Source organism: Emys orbicularis, chromosome 1 (genome assembly GCF_028017835.1).
Source record: "Emys orbicularis isolate rEmyOrb1 chromosome 1, rEmyOrb1.hap1, whole genome shotgun sequence".
Lineage (NCBI taxonomy): Eukaryota > Metazoa > Chordata > Testudines > Emydidae > Emys > Emys orbicularis.
The window spans coordinates 46912553-46933089 of record NC_088683.1 but is presented as its reverse complement, the minus strand read 5'-3'; the positions used below and the strand labels follow the sequence as shown (position 1 = coordinate 46933089).

General features: G+C 46.3%; 1 protein-coding gene across 1 annotated transcript in view; it reads right to left on the bottom strand.

Moving 5' to 3' along the window:
* The window catches only part of FAM3C (FAM3 metabolism regulating signaling molecule C), a 60987-nt gene that overhangs the window by 24803 nt on the left and 15647 nt on the right, over nucleotides 1-20537 (bottom strand). Inside the window, exons 2-5 of the mRNA XM_065408331.1 lie at nucleotides 14513-14578; nucleotides 10750-10854; nucleotides 8947-8976; nucleotides 7184-7307 (exon numbers count right to left, since the gene is read on the bottom strand). Coding sequence (XP_065264403.1) covers nucleotides 7184-7307; nucleotides 8947-8976; nucleotides 10750-10854; nucleotides 14513-14525 — 272 coding nt within the window. The 5' untranslated portion in view covers nucleotides 14526-14578. The remainder of the gene's footprint in view (nucleotides 1-7183; nucleotides 7308-8946; nucleotides 8977-10749; nucleotides 10855-14512; nucleotides 14579-20537) is intronic.

Sequence of the window (20537 nt, the reverse complement as noted above, 5' to 3'; positions counted from 1 at the left end):
GGAAACACCCTCTCCAACCCCTTGAGGAATCGGACTACTGTGGGGTTGGAGAACACCGAAACCCCCAACTCCCCAGGGTGGAACGCCGACATGGCAGCCAGATGCACCTTAATTAAGGCGGGGGCGAGCCCTTGATGCTTGAGGTGTAGCAAGTAGTCTAGAATTGATGGGATTGAGGCCTGCAGAGGCTGGATGTGGTGAGACTCACACCAGTGGGAGAACCGTTTCCATTTGGCAAGGTAGGTCGCTCTTGTGGAGGGCTTTCTACTACCAAGGAGGACTTGCTGGACCTCATGGGCGCACCCGTGCTCCATATCGTTTAGCCAGAGAGAAACCACGCCGTGAGATGTAGCGACGGTAGGTTCGGGTGGAGTAGGCGGCCTCGGTCTTGCGTGATGAGGTCGTGATGGAGGGGGAGGGTTATCGGAGTGGTCACGGACAGTTCCAACAGGGACGTGAACCAGTGCTGACGTGGCCACGCCGGGGCGATAAGGATGACTGTCGCCTTGTCCCAGCGGGTTTTGAGGAGGACCCTGTGGATGAGCGGGAATGGGGGGAAGGCATACCTCAGGCTCCCGCCCCACGGGATTGCGAAGGCATCTGCCAATGAGCCCGGACTGCGGTTCTGGAATGAACAAAACTGGGGGCATTGGCTGTTGTCCTCGGTGGCGAAGAGATCCACCTGGGGAAACCCCCACCTCCGGAAGATTGAACGCAGGACGTCCTGCCTCAACGTCCACTCGTGCATGAGATAGGACCGGCTGAGGCGGTCCGCTAACCCGTTTTGGACCCCCGGGAGATATGTCGCTAGTAGGTGGACTGAATGGGCTATGCAGAAGTCCCAGAGGCGGAGTGCCTCGTGACAGAGGGGAGAGGACCGGGACCCGCCCTGTTTGTTTATGTAGAACATGGCGGTAGTGTTGTCCGTCAGAACCGACACGCTGTGGCCTCTTATGGTAGCGTGAAAGGTCTGGCAGGCGAGGCGAACCGCCCTTAGCTCCTTCAGGTTGATATGAAGCAACTTTTCTTCCCTGGACCACAAGCCCTGAGTGCGCAGGTCCCCCAGGTGCGCCCCCCAACCCAGGTCCGACGCGTCTGTTACTAACGTCAGAACGGGCTGCGGGGCGGCGAAAGGGACCCCCGCGCAAACCTGCTTCCGATCGAGCCACCAACAGAGGGCATTCGACACCCGAGCCGGGATCGTCACGACCAGGTCTAAGAGGTCTCTGTTGGGGCAATATGCTTGGGCCAGCCACAACTGCAGCGGCCTGAGTCTGAGGCGGGCGTGACTGATTACGTGGGTGCAGGCCGCCATGTGCCCCAAGAGTTGTAAGCAACATCTGGCAGTGGTCGTGGGGAATTGCTGGATGGAGCTCACGGCCTTCTGAATGGCCAGGAACCTCGATACGGGAAGACTCGCCCGTGCCGCCACTGAGTCCAGGACTGCCCCTATGAAGTCCAGCCTCTGCGTGGGGACCAGTGATGACTTGGGTACATTGACTAGTAGACCGAGTTCGTGGAACACCTGTAGCGTCAATGTCACATGGGAGCGAACCTCGGCCTCCGACCGGCCCGCTAGGAGCCAGTCGTCCAAGTATGGGTAGACGCGCATCCTTCGTTTTCGAAGAAAAGCTGCTACCACGGACATGCATTTCGTGAATATGCGCGGGGCTGTTGCCAGGCCGAAGGGCAAAACTGTAAATTGGAAATGGCGCTGGTTGATAGTGAAGCGTAGGAACCGCCGGTGGGCCGGGCGGATGGCGATGTGAAAGTACGCATCTTTCATATCGAGGGCAGCGTACCAATCCCCCGGATCCAGGGATGGAATGATGGTACCAAGGGAGACCATACGGAAACGTGGTTTGAGCAAGTATTTGTTTAGCTTGCGTAGGTCCAGAATAGGACAGAGGCCCCCTTTCGCTTTGGGAATGAGGAAGTATCTTGAATAGAACCCTTTCCCCTTGAGGTCCGGAGGAACCTCTTCCACCGCTCCTACTGCGAGGAGGGCCCGTACCTCCTGCAAGAGGAGTTGCTCGTGAGAGGGGTCCCTGAAGAGGGACGGGGGTGGGGGGTGGGAAGGAGGGGGCGAGGAGAACTGAAGGGTGTAGCCTGCCTCCACTGTGCGTAGGACCCAGCGGTCCGATGTTATACGTGACCAAGCACGGTAAAAATGGAACAGGCAGTCCCTGAAACACAGGGGGGGATCCGGTATAGAGGTTGGTACACTGTCCTCGATCGCAGCTTCAAAACCCTTGTTTGTTTCCCGGCTGCGGTTTGTTTTGGCCCTGATTTTGGCCTTGGTTAGGCGTATTGTTGCGTCTACGCCTGTTATCCCTGCCCCTCCTGCGGTACGGTTCCTGTCTAGGACGAGGGTGGTACTGCCTCTGCGGAGGTTGGGGTTTGAAGGGCTTCCTCTGCGTCACTGGGGTGTGCATCCCCAACGACTTGAGGGTAGCTCGAGAGTCCTTGAGGCTATGTAGTCTGGCGTCCGTTTGGTCCGAAAACAAGCCTGAACCCTCGAACGGGAGGTCTTGGAGGGTGTTTTGCACCTCTGGGGGAAGGCCGGAAGCCTGCAGCCATGCCGAGCATCTCATTACCACTCCTGACGCGATTGTCCTAGCGGCTGCGTCAGCAGAGTCAAGTGAGGCCTGTAAGGAGGTTTTGGCTACCGCCTTCCCTTCATCTACTATGGCAGCAAACTCGGGTTGCGAGCCCTGAGGTAAGGCTTCCTTGAACTTGGACACCGATGCCCAGGAGTTGAAATTGTGCCTGTTCAGGATCGCTTGTTGGTTCGCGATCCGCAGCTGGAGGCCTCCGGACGAGTAGACATTTCTCCCAAATAAGTCCAAGCGTTTTGCCTCCTTGGCCTTGGGGGCCGGGGCCTGTTGACCATGTCGCTCCCGTTCGTTGACCGCAGAGACGACCAGCGAACATGGGGTTGGATGGGAGAATAGGAAATCAAACCCCTTGGATGGGGCGAAGTATTTCCTCTCTACGCCCTTTGCAGTAGGTGCCGTGGAGGCTGGCGTTTGCCATACAGTCTTATAATTAGATTGGACCGTTTTTATGAGCGGGAGCGCGATCCTGGAGGGGCCCTCCGGGCTTAGAATGTCGACCATAGGGTCTTCCTGCTCAACAGTTTCCTCTGCCTGCAACCCCAAATTGAGGGCTACTCGGCGGAGCAGGTCCTGGTGTGCCCGATGGTCAATCGGGGGAGGACCAGACACTGTTGTGCCCGCCACGGCTTCGTCTGGTGAGGAGGAGGAGGTCATGGCCTTTTGTGCATCCTCTTCCTCCTGCAACTCCTCATCAGCAGGGTGCTCCTCCGGAGTGCGTTCCCTGACGTGGGCCTGGGACGGTGCCGGGCTCGGTGCCGAGTCCGCCCTTTCCCTTTCTGGCGGCCTGGAGACCGTGGCCTCTTTGCGGGAGGGTGGGCGCCACCGTGGGGAGCGGGACCGGTGTCCTGAGGGGCCCGATCTCGAGGTCCTGGATGGGGGGCCTTGATGGTGGTAGGCCCAAGGGGTCCAGAATGGCCATTGCCCTGGGTGGCCCCACTGTGGTTGCCAAGGGGCTTCGTGCTCCCTACTGGCCTGCGCTCTGTGGGCATATTTGCTGGAAAGGCCCGAGTCCACCTCCGAAACTATCGACGGTGATCTAGAGGGCCACGGCGGTGCCGTGGGGCAGTGCCGGTCTGGGGTCAGAGAGCGGTGCCTTCGTGACCGGGAGTAGCGCCGTGCTGACCTGGACCTGGGTCGGTACCGGTGGCCCCGGGACCGGGAACGGCTGCGGGAGGACGGTCTCAGGGATCGCGCAACCGAAATGTCCCGGTGTCTGCTCGAGCAGGGCTGCTGGGCCGGTGCCTCGCGCCTGTTGGGGCCCGACGGTTGCGTGGCCCGCTGCGCGGAGGGAAGCCGGGAGTCCACCGAGGCGGAGCTCGACCGGGATCGGCGCCGCGAACGGTGCCGGGATGGCGACCGTGATGGGCGCATCATCGCCGGCTTGCCTTTGGATGGCAGTCTCGGCGGAATGTCCTTAGCGCGGAGGGTGCCTTCAGCGGACAATTCAATGAGGTCCTTTGCTGCCTCAAATGTGTCCGGGGTGGAGGGCTGTTCCAACAGTTCCTCCAGCCCTTCCCCCTCACTCGACGCGCCTATCCCGGGGCTCGACGGGCCTTTCGGCGCCGGAGCCACTGGCACCGGGATCTGTGCTGGGACCGCAACGGTCTTAGTGGCACTTGCGGTCTTCGCGGGTGCTACCCTCTTGTGCGGGGAACGTCCTCGGGCCTTGGGTTGGCCCTTCGACTTGGCTGGCGAAGAGGTGTTCCCTCTGAGTCGGTGCCGCAGGCTTAGGTTGCCCCGCCGGCGTCGGATCGCGAACCGATGCCGGGGCACTCCGCACCGAGGTTGACGGTGCCGTTGAAGTGGAGGGCTGTAACGCCCACTCCATGAGCAGCTGCTTAAGGCGAAAGTCTCTCTCTTTCTTAGTCCTGGGCTTGAAAGCCTTACAGATCTTGCAGCGCTCCTTTTGGTGTGCTTCCCCCAGGCAACGGAGACACGAGTCGTGTGGATCGCTCAATGGCATAGGCTTGCGGCACGTGGCACAAGCCTTGAAGCCTTGGGCGTGCGGCATGCCCCGCCGCCCAGGGCCGGTGCCGGGGTTGGCCAAACACCTAACACAAAGAAGTTTAAGTCTTTGTAAAGAACTGATAACTGCTAGCTTAACACTGACTACTAACGAACTGATAACTGTAACACTAATTACTATGCTAAGGGACACTCTCAGATGAGAGACAGAGTTGTTCCAACGTCGCCACGGACGGTAAGAAGGAACTGAGGGAGGGTCGGGCCGGCAGGGATATATATACGCTAGAGCGGGGCGCCGCTCTGGCGGGAGGGGAGACCCTGCAGGCCCGACGGGAGCCGCTGAGGGGAAAAGTTTCCGACGTTCGTGCACGCGGCGCGCGCACACCTAATGTGTAATGGACGTGAACAATCACTCGAAGAAGAACTAAAATTCTTGTTAGTCATCCCTAAATGCATAACCTTACACTTCTCACTATTAAATTTCATCCTATTACTATTACTCCAGTTTACAAGGTCATCCAAATCTCCCTGCAGGATATCTTGATCCTTCTCCGAATTGGCAATACCTCCCAACTTTGTGTCATCCGCAAACTTTATCAGCCCACTCTTACATTTGGTTCCGAGGTCAGTAACAAATAGATTAAATAAAATCGGACCCAAAACCGAACCTTGAGGAACTCCACTGGTAACCTCCCTCCAACCTGACAGTTCACCTTTCAGTACGACCCGCTGCAGTCTCCCCTTTAACCAGTTCTTTATCCACCTCTGGATTTTCATATCGATCCCCATTTTTTCCAATTTAACCAATAATTCCTCATGCGGTACCGTATCAAACGCTTTACTGAAATCGAGGTACATTAGATCCACCGCATTTCCTTTATCTAAAAAATCTGTTACTTTCTCAAAGAAGGAGATCAGGTTGGTTTGGCACGATCTACCTTTCGTAAAACCATGTTGTAATTTGTCCCAATTGCCATTGACCTCAAGGTCCTTAACTACTTTCTCCTTCAAAATTTTTTCCAAGACCTTGCATATTACAGATGTTAAACTAACAGGCCTGTAGTTACCCGGGTCACTTTTTTTCCCCTTCTTGAAAATAGGAACCACACTAGCTATTCTCCAGTCAAACGGTACCACCCCTGATTTTACAGATTCATTAAAAATTATCGCTAACGGGTTTGCAATTTCTCGTGCCAGTTCCTTTAATATTCTCGGATGAAGATCATCCGGTCCGCCCGATTTAGACCCGTTAAGCTGTTCGAGTTTGGCTTCTACCTCGGATACGGTAACGTCAATCCCCCCTCCTATATTCCCATCCGTCACGCTGCCACTATTCCTAAGCCCTTCATTAGCCTCATTAAAGACCGATGCAAAATATTCGTTTAGATATTGTGCCATGCCTAGATTATCCTTAATCTCCACTCCATCTACAGTCTTCAGTGGTCCCACTTCTTCTTTCTTTGTTTTCTTCCTATTTATATGGCTATAAAACCTCTTACTATTGGTTTTAATTCCCCTCGCAAGGTCCATCTCTACACAGCTTTTGGCCTTTCTCACTCCATCTCTACATGCTCTGACCTCAATAAGGTAGGTTTCTTTGCTGATCCCTCCCATCTTCCACTCCTTGTACGCTCTCTGCTTTTTCTTAATCACCCCTCTGAGACACTCGCTCATCCAGCTCGGTCTAAATCTCCTGTCTACGAACCATTTTCCCCTTCTTGGGATACAGGCCTCCGACAGCTCCTGCAACTTCAACTTGAAATAATCCCAGGCGCCTTCCGCCTTTAGATCCTTAAATATGTTAGTCCAATCCACTTCCCTAACTAGTTGCCTTAATTTATTAAAGTTAGCCCTTTTGAAATCGTAAACCTTAGTCTCCGATTTAATTCTGTTAATCCTTCCATTTAGTTTAAACCGAATCAGCTCATGATCACTCGAGCCAAGGTTGTCCCCTACAACCATTTCCTCAACGAGGTCCTCACTACTCACCAAAACCAAATCTAAAATAGCATCCCCCCTCGTCGGTTCAGCAACTACTTGATGAAGGAATTCATCAGCTATCACGTCTAGGAAAATCTGAGCCCTATTATTGTTACTAGCATTTGTTCCCCAATCTATATCAGGGAAGTTAAAGTCTCCCATGATTACACAGTTCCTATTAGTATTTACTTCCCTAAAAACATTAAAGAGTTCTCTGTCCTAAGATAACCTAAGATATCAACAAAATTTAATTACCTTTTTATTATTAAAATATGTCTTTTTACCCTGGCAGGGCTCTTTTAAAGAAAGGCTAAAAATATATTTTATCTGTCATTGGCCTGATGGAGTTTAAAAAAGTATTTTGCAAACCATAACAATTTCACAGTACAATCCGACATACAGCTAGTGAGTGTCAAAAGTACATGAAAAAAGTGTGTTTGTACCAGTTCAGATATTTGTTTGCATATTAAACTAAGAGTAAACCACAAGATGTTCTATTTACTTCAGCAAAACAATCAATACATTATAGTCTGAATTCAAGAGATTCTGACTGAGCAATTATCCAAAATAGATTTTTAAAAGATACATACAGATAATCTGACAGATAAGCAAATACTTACACATTATCTTCCACACAAATTTTTGGTCCAACTACGTTGGCTGCTCCACTTGCCATTTTGAAGGCGAAGTGCTTTTCAGGACAAGCTTTTGAAATCCCACATTTATATCTGGGTGGTTTTGTAGCTTTAGAAAGAAAATAAATATGATTTAGATATGACAGTAAATCAACAAATATTAGTCAAATTAAGGAAAAGGTGGAGGCAAGTCACAAATTATCTCAGACTATATAGAGACACAAGGTGGGTGAGGTAACATCCTTTATTGGACCAACTTCTGTTGGCGAGACAGACAAGTTTATGAGCTTACACAGAGCTTAGAACTGAAGAAGAGCAGTTTGTAAGCTCAAAAGCTTGTCTCTCTCACCAACAGAAGTTGGTCAATAAAGGATATTACCTCAACAACCTTGTTTCTCTAATATTCTGGGGCCAACATGGTGACAACAGTGCATAACTCAGTCTGTATACTCAATTCTGGGAGAAAGCACTTCACAACATTCATTTAATCTCACTTGTGAAGTAGGTGCGTATCTCCTTTTTATAAATGGAGAAACAGATATAGAAAAATTATGGACCTGATCCAAAACCCACTAAAATCAACAAGAATCTCTCCATTAACTTCTGTGGGCTTTGGATCATTCCCTAAATGACTTGCCTGAAGTCACATCAGAATTTTGCAGCAGAGGCAGAAACAGAACTTACATCTACCAGATGCCAGTCCTGTGACACATGAACAAATACAACTTTTCTCCTTGCTTAAATAATGTAACAAAGACATCTTGAATCAAGTGCTTAAAAGTAGATCCCTATGCGGATATAAATTGGTATCTGCAGAACTGCAGGGCTCTCCAGGAAACTGCAGCTGCGAAAGGAGCAGAACGTGGGGCTGCCGCTCCCAGGAGCCAGCACCCCGCGCCGGCAGCACCACTCCGAGCCTTGCCCCTGTCCCTTCCACACAGCTGTTTGCATGACTGCGTCTCCTGTCTGGGGTCTGTATAGCCAGGCCGGAGGACAGGGCTGGGGGTGGTACAGCTGCACCAGAGGAGCTGCCAACGCGGGCCACTGGCTTCTGGGAGCAGCAGCCCCACAGTCTGTTCCTTTTGCAGCTGTGGTTCCCGGGAGAGTCCTGCGGTTCCGCGGATATCAATTTATATCCACAGATATCCGCATCTGCGGATATAAATTTGTATCCGTGCAGGGCTCTACTTAAAAGCTGGGACAGAAGATTTTCAAGGAACAGTGTGATCATCTTTTTAAGGGCTATCGGGAACCCTCTTCAAAATGTATTAATACTCAAGAGCCGCATCATATATCCGTCATAAGAAACTTATTTTTACTTCGATTAATAAATAAATAAATAAATAATGCCAGTTAGTGTAATCTGTCTCTATCCTGGAATAAAAGTAAAAATTTATTTCCCACATACCCTATCTTGTACTTGACCAAAAGAGCACAAAGATAATACTGATCAATACACACCTGGAACTGTATCTTAAATACTGTACATGTAACAGTAAAATTAATTAGGTACAATATCACAAACCATTAAAATATCTATTCTGACACATGCTGATCTAACAAATGCAATTCTCTGGTAAGATGTGAAACAATCTTCTACTTCTGAAGCTATTCTCATTGCATTTTTATGTGCAGGTGGCAATTTCTACATCAAAGTGAGAGTCAGTATTTAAGAGTCACAGCAATATTGTATACACAGACAAAAGTAAATACACACTGCAGTAACTGTGGCATATGAAAATACTTACGGTGTGCAGCTGCCTCCAAAGCTGATCTAGCTAAAACACAGAAGAAAGTTTTTTAAAAGCTTTAGTTACAATGATATTTCATTGGTAGTAAAATGTTTATAATCCCATTAATTTAGTCTTTTGCAGATCTATAAAAATAAGCTTGATTGTTTATGATACTCCATTTAATACCTCCCACCATCATATTCAAATATAAAGCACAAACATTTACAGTAAGACACAAATTAAGGGGCCAAATTTTGAAATGCAGTCTAACATTCTGTGCTTCAAGTTTTGGTTGGCCAATTTTAGATACAGAGGATCTGGTAATAGAGATGTTGAGCTCCCAGAGGTCCCTGGAGTTGTAGATGCTCAATCCCTCTGAAAAAAATTCAGGGTGTAGGTGTCTAAAGCTGGGCTCCCATAATCAGAAGGCACTTTTCAAAATTTGGAGCCTGGTTTTTAAGCTACCCAAAAGTTAGAGAATCCACCATTGACCTATTTACTTGAAGTCTTTAAACCATGATTTGAGGAGTTCAGTAACTCAGCCAGAGGTTACGGGTCTATTGCAATAGTGGGTGGGTGAGTTCTGTGGCCTGCGATGTGCAGATCAGACTAGATCAGTGTTTCCCAAACTTGGGATGCCACTTGTGTGGGGAAAGCCCCTGGCGGGCCGGGCCGGTTTGTTTACCTGCCGCGTCCGCAGGTCCGGCCGATCGCGGCTCCCACTGGCTGCGGTTCGCTGCTCCAGGCCAATGGGAGCTGCTGGAAGCGGCGGCCAGCACATCCCTCGGCCCACACCGCTTCCAGCAGCTCCTATTGGCCTGGAGCAGCGAACCGCAGCCAGTGGGAGCCGCGATCGGCCGGACCTGCGGATGCGGCAGGTAAACAAACCGGCCCGGCCCGCCAGGGGCTCTCCCTACACAAGCGGCGTCCCAAGTTTGGGAAATACTGGACTAGATGATCAACATAGTCCCTTCTGGCCTTGAAATTATGAATCTATACGGAGATCAGAAAAACAACATGCACACTTGACACAGTTTGATCACTGTATGTGTGTTGGTATACTACATCCAGTATGTGCACTTTATGTTAATACTAAGGACAAGGAATGCAAATAAGTAAATTCTGAAATGTCTATGCAGCACCTCTACAGTTTATCTTGGATGCCCACTTGTTATACCAGAGAGATGAGGTGGGGTAGCACAGGGGTAGTAAATAGGCAGATCACAGGCCAAATTCGGACCACCAGATGCTTTTGAACAGACCCTGAAATCTTTTTATTTACTTATTATTGTTACTTTTTTTTATTATTTTTTTTCTGGAGTCTGGACCTTGACCAAGAAATTTGGAACTTGACAAAAAATAATAGACTACCCCTACTTACCTTATGGTTTAGCACAAGTACTTAGCACATATTCAGAAGTTGGTCTAATAAAAGATATTACCTAACCCACCTTGTCTCTCAAACATCCTGGGACCAACACGATGACTACAATCACACTGTGCATTCTTGTTATACTTACAGTCTAAAGAACATTTGACTAAAATCACAAATACTATTAAACATGATCTGTGCATGGATAAAATCTTGTGTATATTTTGAATGTGAACTTTTTAAGCTAAAATATTCACATTAAAATTTGTAAATATTAATATTTTACCTTTTAGTGCAGAACATAAAAGTATATTCTTAAAAACATGCATTCTTCTGGAGCATGACCATGCCAGGCTCACCATGGAAAGAGCGTGTAGTACTTACTCAAGCTATATACAAGGTCAATCAGATTTGTGTGGGGAGAACAGTTAGAAGACATCACTTACCAAACAGGCTTCCTAAGTTTGTATCCATTTTTATTTCAAATACTTGAGATATGACATAAAATGTCAGTAGAAATATTGAGACAGCTACCACCAACTTTACAGCACCTATTCAGAACCACAGAAAAAAGTTTTCAGCATCTATTTATATTTTATAATTGATATGTATCAGCTTTAAACACAAAAAATAAACTGCGAGAATAAACATGAGAAATCCAGTGAACTGTGTTAAATAAAGCTATTACAATTCTGCCAGAAATATGTTACAAACAAACTGTGGAATAAAGTAAACAAAAAGAATGTACATGAGAAATAAATCAAAAGTGAAGCTTCCTACTGTCAAGGTGTACCTCTGACTGCTGTCTTCCACCCTGGGGTGGGACACCAATTCACATCTCACAGTTTACCAATAGTGTGTTGGAATCACACTGGCATTTACAGAACAATATATATGCTAGATCGGGATAGTCAATAGGCGAATGCTGGCCAAATCGGGACTGCCAGACAGTTCTGAGTGGACTGCAAAGATCAAACGAGCTGAAGCCGAGCCGGGGCTGGAGCCGTGCCTGCTCTCCAGCACAGGGCCCCCTAGCAGGGAGTGGCTGGGCGAGGCTGGGCTGCAGTGCACAGTGTGTCCCTGAGTGGTGCAAGCGCAGCTCCACCAGCTCTGTCCTCCGCCACCCAGCAGCAGTGCAGGGGTGGGACGAGTGGCCATGTGGGCGAATGAGCAAATGCTGGCATCTGGGCTCAGCGAGTGAGGCAGCAGGAGCCTCTCTGGGAGGGGTGGGTAGGGAGGTGGCAGGCGATCAGAGGAGGAGGGCCCAAGCTGGGCCGCCTGGCCCACCAGGAAAGTAGAGCTGTGAAGCGCCTCTCGGCTGGGCGGTCTGCCCTGCCATGGGGCCTCAGAGCCCAGTCAGGAGGGGTGACAGAGCCAGGCCCTGGCTACCCGCCCTGGGGAGGGGGAGAGGCCCACAGCGAGGCACTGACTGTTGGACTGGTGCGGTGTCATGGCCCTGTGCCAGCTGCTCTGCCAGTGACAGGGAGCAACACTGCGCCCCACTTCGAGCGTGAGGCTGCAGGTACCCCTAACAGTACCCCTTCAAATATCCCTGCCAGCACCCCCCAAATACTCCCTCCCAGTACTCACACATCCCTGCAGCACCTGCCCAAATACCCATCCAGTACCCCCCCAAATACCCCTGGCAGTGTCCTCTATCTGGGAACTTGAAATATAGTAACCCTAAACTGGGTGGGGAGGAATCAGGGGGTTTGAGGTAGGGAGCTGGGTGGGGGACAATTGGGGGGCTATATGCCTACAATAATTTTATTTGACAAAACTATAGTTAAGGCTACGTTTTACTCATGGGTATTTTTAGCAGAAGTCATGGACAGGTCACACGCAATAAACAAAAATTCATGGCCCATGACCTCTCCATGACTTGTACTATATACCCCTGACTAAACCTTGTGTGGTCTGGAGGGGAGACCCCAGGGGCACCATGGGTGCTCTGGAGGGAGCTCCAGGGCAGGAGGTGGCCCGGGACCGCTGCTGGTGTAGAGTTGCCAACCCTCCAGGATTGGCCTGGAGTCTCCAGGAATTAAAGATTATGTCATGTGATTAAATCTCCAGGAATACGTCCAACCAAAATTGGCAACCCTAAGCTGGTGCTCCAGGGCAGGGAGCGGAGGCCCACGGACCACCACAGATGCTGGGGGGTGGTGGTGGCCCAAGACTGCCCCGGCAGTGGCCGGTGTGGCTGGCCCAGGGACATCCAAGCTGCTCGGACTAGAAAGTCACGGAATCCGCGACCTCTGTGACTGACTCGCAGCCTTAACCATAATTAATACTCTTGGTAAACTCAAAGCAATTTCAAAACTTAAAACAGTTGTCTGAAAGTATTTTAATGCTAATATTTGCATCTATTTGACATTTTATCTATATACTTTCTCAAAGTCTTAGATGTAATTTATTACTTCTTTCTTGGAGGTTATTTTTAGGTTATACAGTGGTTTGATTTTATTTTTCAGGGTCACATCTACAAAAAAAGTAGATTTTGGAACATGACATATCGTAAATTAGACAGATGTTGCATGTTTTGTTATATATAGAACAGGAAAGAAAAAGAGGGCAGACAGTACCAGCACCAAAGAAACACCACAGAATTCTAAGCCCTCCCATGGAATTGTATGGGCTCTTTCTATAAAAAAGAAAAGACATTTTTAAGAGAGCCCTTCTTTGAACTAAAAGCACTTCACTAAAGTACTTGCTCACTATAGCTAAAAAATGTCAACATAAGATTATATATATAAATTTTACCAGGTTCTGCCCTGATTGTGAGATCTTGGCAGGGCTGACAGCAGGGAATGAAATGGGGAGGATTATAGGAAGGAGACAACCACCACTGGTGACCTGATTCACTTTCCAGAAAACAGAGCATTTCCCAGTCTTACCAAAATCTGCCCACTCCTACTGCAGCATAAAATAGACTTTCACCAGACCCCCAATGGGGAGTCTGTTTGAACTAAGTTCAAATGTAAGCATACATAATACAGTTAATAAAAATGTATGTTCCATGTACTATTTCTCTATCACAGCCTTAATAATGTTAACTTTAATGTCCTGGGTTACTCTGAAGTAACTGTTACTAAGTTCATGTATGAATCACATTGCTGAAAAGTCTAACCGTTTGTCAGACTATTAACTAGCACACACTCACATTCCTCCTGCAACACAACAGTACAAATTACATCGCAACGGAATGCCTTGAAATTGTTTACTTGTGATACAGGCGCAACACACTATTGAATTTTCTTTGATGTTTCCTGCTTCCCTTCTCTCTGTTTTGGAACAGTTACCCATTTCTCATTCCTTCATCTTACTGACCTTTGCCTTAAAAATACCAAGAACACTCATAACATTTACATCAAAGACATATCTTCAAGTCCTGAAAAATTTCAAATGCCATTTCTTCCTATTGTACTAAACGTCACTGTATACATTTGTTAGGTTTCCTGAATTTCTAATGCGTATATCACTTCTTTGGTGTTATTTACTACAATGACTGGTATTTCTTTGGTGTTATTTTGCACTACGATTAGAACAACTGATACTTGTTTCAAAGATTGAAAGATATATAAAAAGATCCATAAGACATCTGATGTGGAAGGTGCTAAATACACTTTAAATTTAGTGATGTATGGAGTATTTTCTGCATTCTTTTGAGATGTCTCTCATACCAAGGGTACTAAAAAACAAAGACTGGACTGTAGGAAGAGTTATTTTGGCTGAAAGTAGCAGATAAACATTTAGCCATTTTATTAGACAAAATGTTTTCTTCCAATAAACTTGAACCTCCTCCCCTGCAAAAATTCCAGTTTAGTAACTGAAATGCATATACAATAATTGAATGAACTACACATAAAAAGCTGAAAGCCAGGGTTACACCAAGAAACTCAGAGAAAGACCAAATTCACATTTGCTTCTTCTTTTCGACCTTCAGGGAAGCTGGATGTTACTGGTATGGAGAAAATAAACATTCATCATTTTTTTCTGCCATTCATGATTGCTTAATGCCATGCGTCACAGACAGCTAAAAAGGTAGTGAAATAGCAAAGCAATACTGTTTCCATTAAATTAACGCTGCCATGCTTCTTTCAGAAGTTTGATATTAATAAAAAACATCACAATTATCCTTTACTCATTAATGCAGTATATGGCTTGTTTTAAAAGTCACATCAATCTGATCCTAGTGACTGTTTTTCTTACCTGCTACCCTCATGTTTAGTCTTGTCAGTCAGTCAGTCAACAGCACTATTGCACTAAACAAACCACCTAAAAGGAGAAGATAGAAGGCACAAAAATTAGAACTAGAGGCAAATAAGCAATTTTACTACTGTTTTGTTTATTAATTCCATCATAGAAATATTCAGGGTTTCCAAACTAGTAGTGCTAATGAAGATTTTGCTGATCACTTAATAGTTAACCCGTTATAGTTAGCATCAAGCCTTGATTTCTTAGTGCTCACAGTGAAAGAGTATATTGGATTGATTTCTGATGCACTGCTCTCATTTGTCACTCAAGTATAAAGCAAGCTACCTGAATGTTTTGTTATTCTAATCATTCGTTTCTGAACTTTACTAAATCCTTCATAAACTCACCTCATTTTTAGCCTGTTTTGATATGACACATTATACTCTCAATCAATTACCAAGGAAACCGGATGATGTCCCTTGTTTTCTTGAAGGTGTTCAATTTGTATGGTACAAATGTAAACATACAACATGGAGAGTGCACACACAAAAAACCCCATCTGCACTCTTTCAAATTGCTAGTGACCTTTTGTACCAAGATTATGTTTTATTGAAGTGTGGCATGTCAAACTTTTGAGGATTTTCTCTCTAGATTATAGTAAAAAATAGTTAATGACCACATTGCAAAGTCTGTGCACAAAAAACTCCGCTTTCCTTCATCAAAGTAATGATGTCTGAAATGTAAGAAGAAAGAAGGTATGTACCTTGATAAATCTATTCACCTATATGCATTTTATTAGTTAAATTTACAGATGGCAAGTGCTGTAGAAAGTTGGTGCTTAAAAGGGCACTCCAAGAACAGTGCTCAGAAGAAGATAGAGCCTCTCTCCCAGGGGTAGACAACCTATGGCACACGTGCCAAAGGCGGCATACAAGCTGATTTTCAGAGGCACTCACACTGCCCGGGTCCTGGCCACCAGTCCCAGGGGCTCCGCAGCAGGCCTGGGGTACTGGCTGCCAGCCCGGGTTCTGCCCACCGGCCCCAGGTCCCAGCCACCGGTCGGGGGGGCTCTGCTGCCGGCCGGGGGTCCCAGCCACCGGTCGGGGGGGCTCTGCAGCCTCCCCCAGCTGTGTCCCACCGGCCCCAGCCTGGGACAGTGAGGGGTGCAGAAAGGGGCAAGAGGGGGTACAGCTCAGCACCCCCACCTTAAAAATTGTTCCAGCGCCACTGTACTCGGATATTTTAAAGTCCTCTTACATCGCTATCACACCAAGTGGAACAGCAGACTGCGTTTGATGTTGAGATTAGAATGTACATGCAAGAACTGGAATCAGAATTTTCTGACAGATTTCAAGATTTCCAGCGATTTGGCCCAATGCTTTCTTTTCTAATTAAACCTGAAAAGTTCAATGAAAGCGACTTGGATTTGTCTGTATTTCAGTGGATGGGTGTTGAAGATTTCGAAATGCAGCTTATTCAGTTAAAAAGCTCAGAATTGTGGGCATCAAAGTTTGGAGATCTGCGGAGTGCACTTGAAGCTACGGAGAGAGATCATGGGGCCTCTATTCTGACCTGCTGGATGTCTCTGCCAGTGAAATTTAACTGTTTGAAGAAAATTGCGTTTGCAATGCTTTCAGCATTTGGATCCACATACCTGTGAGAACAGGTATTTTCACACATGAAATATGTTCTCTGTCCCTCTCAGAGCCAGTTAACAACTGATCACTAAGAAGCCTGTGTGCAGCTTAAAGCATCCAAATATGTGCCAGACATTGGAAAACTCAGCAAGGAAAAGCAAGGGCAAGGATCACACTAAACTGATAAGATCTGCATTTTAATTTTTTAAATGAAGCTTCTTCAACATTTTAACAACCTTATTTACTTTACATACAGCAATAGTTTAGTTATATATTATAGACTTATAGAAAGAGACCTTCTAAAAATGTTAAAATGTATTACTGGCACGCGAAACCTTAAATTACAGTGAATAAATGAAGACTCGGCACACCACTTCTGAAAGATTGCGGACCCCTGCTCTATCCTGTGGAGCTCAAAAGCTCTACGGGGGGATATGAGGAAGGAGCAATGAGCCAACCTTCCCACTCAACCCCTGCAAGTAGAAAAAATTGTCTGACTAATAACTCAATGATTATTTACTGAAGGTGTATTGGTGTATGATACATGGGGATACACAGTAGCTTATTCAGATTAATGCAAGAAGGTAAGCAAAAGAACTCCTTCCCCTCCCCCCTCTGCCCCCATCTGTAAGCATGCTTAACTGAGGACTACATATGATATGCAAGTTTGAGATAAAGTTATCAAAAAATGGAATGTGAAAAGGTATACATTTTGATATGCTCAAACAACGAAGATAATTTTACTAAATTAACATGCATGCATGCATGCACACAAGGGCTCATAAGATTGAGAAATTTAAATTCCAGAGATAACTTTTCTGGAAAGTTACAAGTATCTGAAAATAGGGGATTAGACTGAAAGTACTGCCTCAGCTGGAACTTCAGCATTTCTACAGTGACAAGCTAATTCTAATCTAAAAAGGTATTTTAGAAATCATCTGCAACATTTATAAAACATTCACACCAAATGGAGTGTTTCTAAATAAATTTTTGTTATTGCACAGATTATCTTTCAGTTACTGGAAAAATAAAATGCACTTCCATAGCACCTTCCAACTGAAGATCTCCAAGCATTTCACAGACATTACTTGCACTAAGCCTCAAACAGTCCTGTGAGGATGGTTAAGTATTATCCCCAATTTTTAAATGGCAAAACTACCACAGAAACTTCTAAAATTTTCAAACTAAGATGCTTAGAGATTCTGAGCACCTGCTCAGAACCCAATGAGAGGTTCAGGACCCTGATCCACTGAAAAGAAATCAGGCCAGAGGTATCTAGGTTTAGTCAAAGTGTTAAAGTTTTGGCTTTTGTGACACTGGGTAAGTAATTTAGGAAGCATTTGGGTGAACACTGGAACAAAGGAGACCGCATTCTCTAATACTTATTGATAAGGCCTCAGAGGCTCTTAAGAACCACTGTAATATGTACTTCCGTACCTTTGGTGTGAAAACGTTTTCACGTTTTTCACTGGGCTGAAATTAGATTCTGCCTGGAAGCTTAGCAGGAAAAGATTAGGCTATTGAGCTATTTACTATTTCACTTGCTCATTTCTTACCATTTAATAATGCATAAGAAACTCAGATTCAAGTTACTATACAAGTGTCAAGTTCACGTTGGTTTGGAAAACATTCGACTTCCGAAGGCACAGGTTGGCTCTCCTCCCCTGGACTATGGTGATGGCGCATCTTGACCTGCTCCTGCTGGATACCGCCACCACACTGTGCTGTGTTTGCTGGGGAACGCGTGCACCAAGAAATCACAGAGCCTCATCCCGCAGCACACACACATACACACCACAGCAGAAGCAGTGCACGCAACTGCGGCCATACCAACCTCACAGGAAGGAGAAGAGCCAACCCGAGCCCAAGGGGATCAGTTGTTTTCCAACGTGACAAGAACCTGACATCTGTAGTCGGAAAATGACTCGACCCTCTCGAGCTTGGATCAGGGTTAAAAATCAGGCCTGAGCAGACCTCTAGAGGTTACCTTAAAATGCACAAGATACTCAAACCAATAATGTAGCCTGTAACCAATATCTCCTTTAGATAAAAGGAAATCTGCTCAATTTCCCTTTTGCTAAATGTAAATGCTAGTGAGAAAAAGCAGTATTGTACAGGATGACAAACCTGTTTTAGTTGGGTGGTGATTCTGGCAGATTCACCCCAAATGGGGAGGGAGCCTGAGTATATGGAAAAGATTGTGTAAATGAATGGTTGATGCTTAATACAAGGCTTTGTGAAACAGCTGTATACAACAGTACCACAACATCCCTGAGACTCTGTGCTCTTGAATGCTACAACAGTGAAAAAATCCTGTTATTCGTCTCTAGCACTTGTTACTCTTTGCTCTACATCGTTCAGAAAACTCTCTCAACCCTACATAAGCCTGATGTTCAACTCCTGGGAGAGGGAGAACTCTCTATTATTCAAGCAACTTCTTTTGGCTTGTGTTCGAAGTAGCACTGTTGAGTTCAGAGACCCATGTCCAGCCCTTCTCTGCCATAGATAGGGTGACTATGATATACTGCTTAAAGTTTTATGGGAGTAAGGGTTAGTAGTGAGGACAGTAAATGAGAGGAAAAAATTGAAAGACCTGAGAAACCCTCCTTCCCTCCACACAAAGAAAAAGACCTTAAAATATCAACAGGCACTTTCAAGAGTAAAGAGGAATTTGGTGCTAAATGTTCACTGCTTACATTAAGAGTGAAACTTTCCTAGCAGATGCATCACAAGCTATACAAAATGTCCAGAGGATGACAAGCAACTGGCCATGAGCAAGCACACTGACACTGTAGGGGTCGGCAACGTTTGGCACGCGGCTCGCCAGGGTAAGCACCCTAGCGGGCCGGGCCAGTTTATTTACCTGCTGACGCGGCAGGTTCGGCCGATCGCGGCCCCCACTAGGATGTGCTGGCCGCAGCTTCCCGCAGCCCCCATTGGCCCAGGACGGCGAACCGCGGCCAATGGGGGCCGCGATCGGCCGAACCTGCCGCGTCAGCAGGTAAATAAACTGGCCCGGCCCGCTAGGGTGCTTACCCTGGCGAGCCGCGTGCCAAACGTTGCCGACCCCTGCTATAGGAGATCACTATGGGTGTAGGCAACTGAGAATCCTCCTGAGAATCCCCACCACCACCACCCACCCACACTTACTTTACCTCAGTATGCATCTAAATACAGAATCCCTCACCCTCAATACAGTAGAACCTCAACGTTACAAACACCTCAGGTTGTTCGTAACTCTGAAATGTTCCTAACTCTGAACAAAACGTCATGGTTGTTTTTTCAGAAGTTTACAGCTGAACATTGACTTAATACGGCTTTGACACTTTACTACGCAGAAGAAAAATGCTGCTTTTAACCAGCTTAATTTAAATGAAACAAGCAGAGAACAGTTTCCTTGCCTTGTCAACAATTTCTTTAAAAAGGGGGGGGGATTTAAAGTAGTTTATGTTTAACACAGTACTGTACTGAATTTGTTTTGGGTTTGTTTTTTTTGTCTGCTGCTGCTGCATGATTGCATACCTCTGGTTCCAAATGAGGTGTGTGGTTGACCAGTTAGTTCTTAACTCTGGGGTTCTGCTATATTCTGCCAATCCTACAGTCATACAGTTCAGTTTACAGTTCAGCTCTAAGTTAGACAAACTGTTAAAAATAGGGAGCAATTTTATGTTAGCGCAAGCTGAGTTTTGGGCATTTAAAAGTTGGTTTAAAGGGCTATTTTAGTATAACGTTCACATCCTTCTATCTTCCCAGAGGAGGCATCATAGTAGAATGGAACCAAACAAAATTCTGCACCCTGAATAGTTTTCATGCTGGCAGGATGTACAAACAGCTTGCAGTATACATTTCCCCCTTTTTTCCCATTTGACAAAAAATTGCTTAACAAATGCAATTTCAAAGCACTAAAAACACGAGCCACACAAGCTTACTATTTACACAAATGTTTTACAGCAGCACATCTGCTCACTGGTCTGAGCAATGGTTACTAATTGCATAGACCACACATTCTTTGTATTAGCTACTTACATAGCAGCAGACTGATTTTAGTTTGGAAGAATTCTGTTTTTTATTAACTCCTGTCTATATCTGAGATATTGGTGAGCCTTGTTTTGTTTTGTTTTATGAATGCATTATATATTGCAGGTCAACAAATGTAGTGGGCCCTATCCAGAGCATTGAACTTGCTCCCCCTCTGACTTCTGTCTCAGATCCTCTCTCTTCAGTTCATCTTTGTTCCCAAATGTATTCATCTCACAGATTTTTTAAGGCCAGAAGGGACTTATTAGATCATCAAGTCCTGTAGAACACAGATCATACAATTTCACCCAGATACCCGTGCACCGAGCCCACTTGTGTTTGACTAAAGCATAATTTGTATCTAGCTAAAGCATATCTGCCAGAAA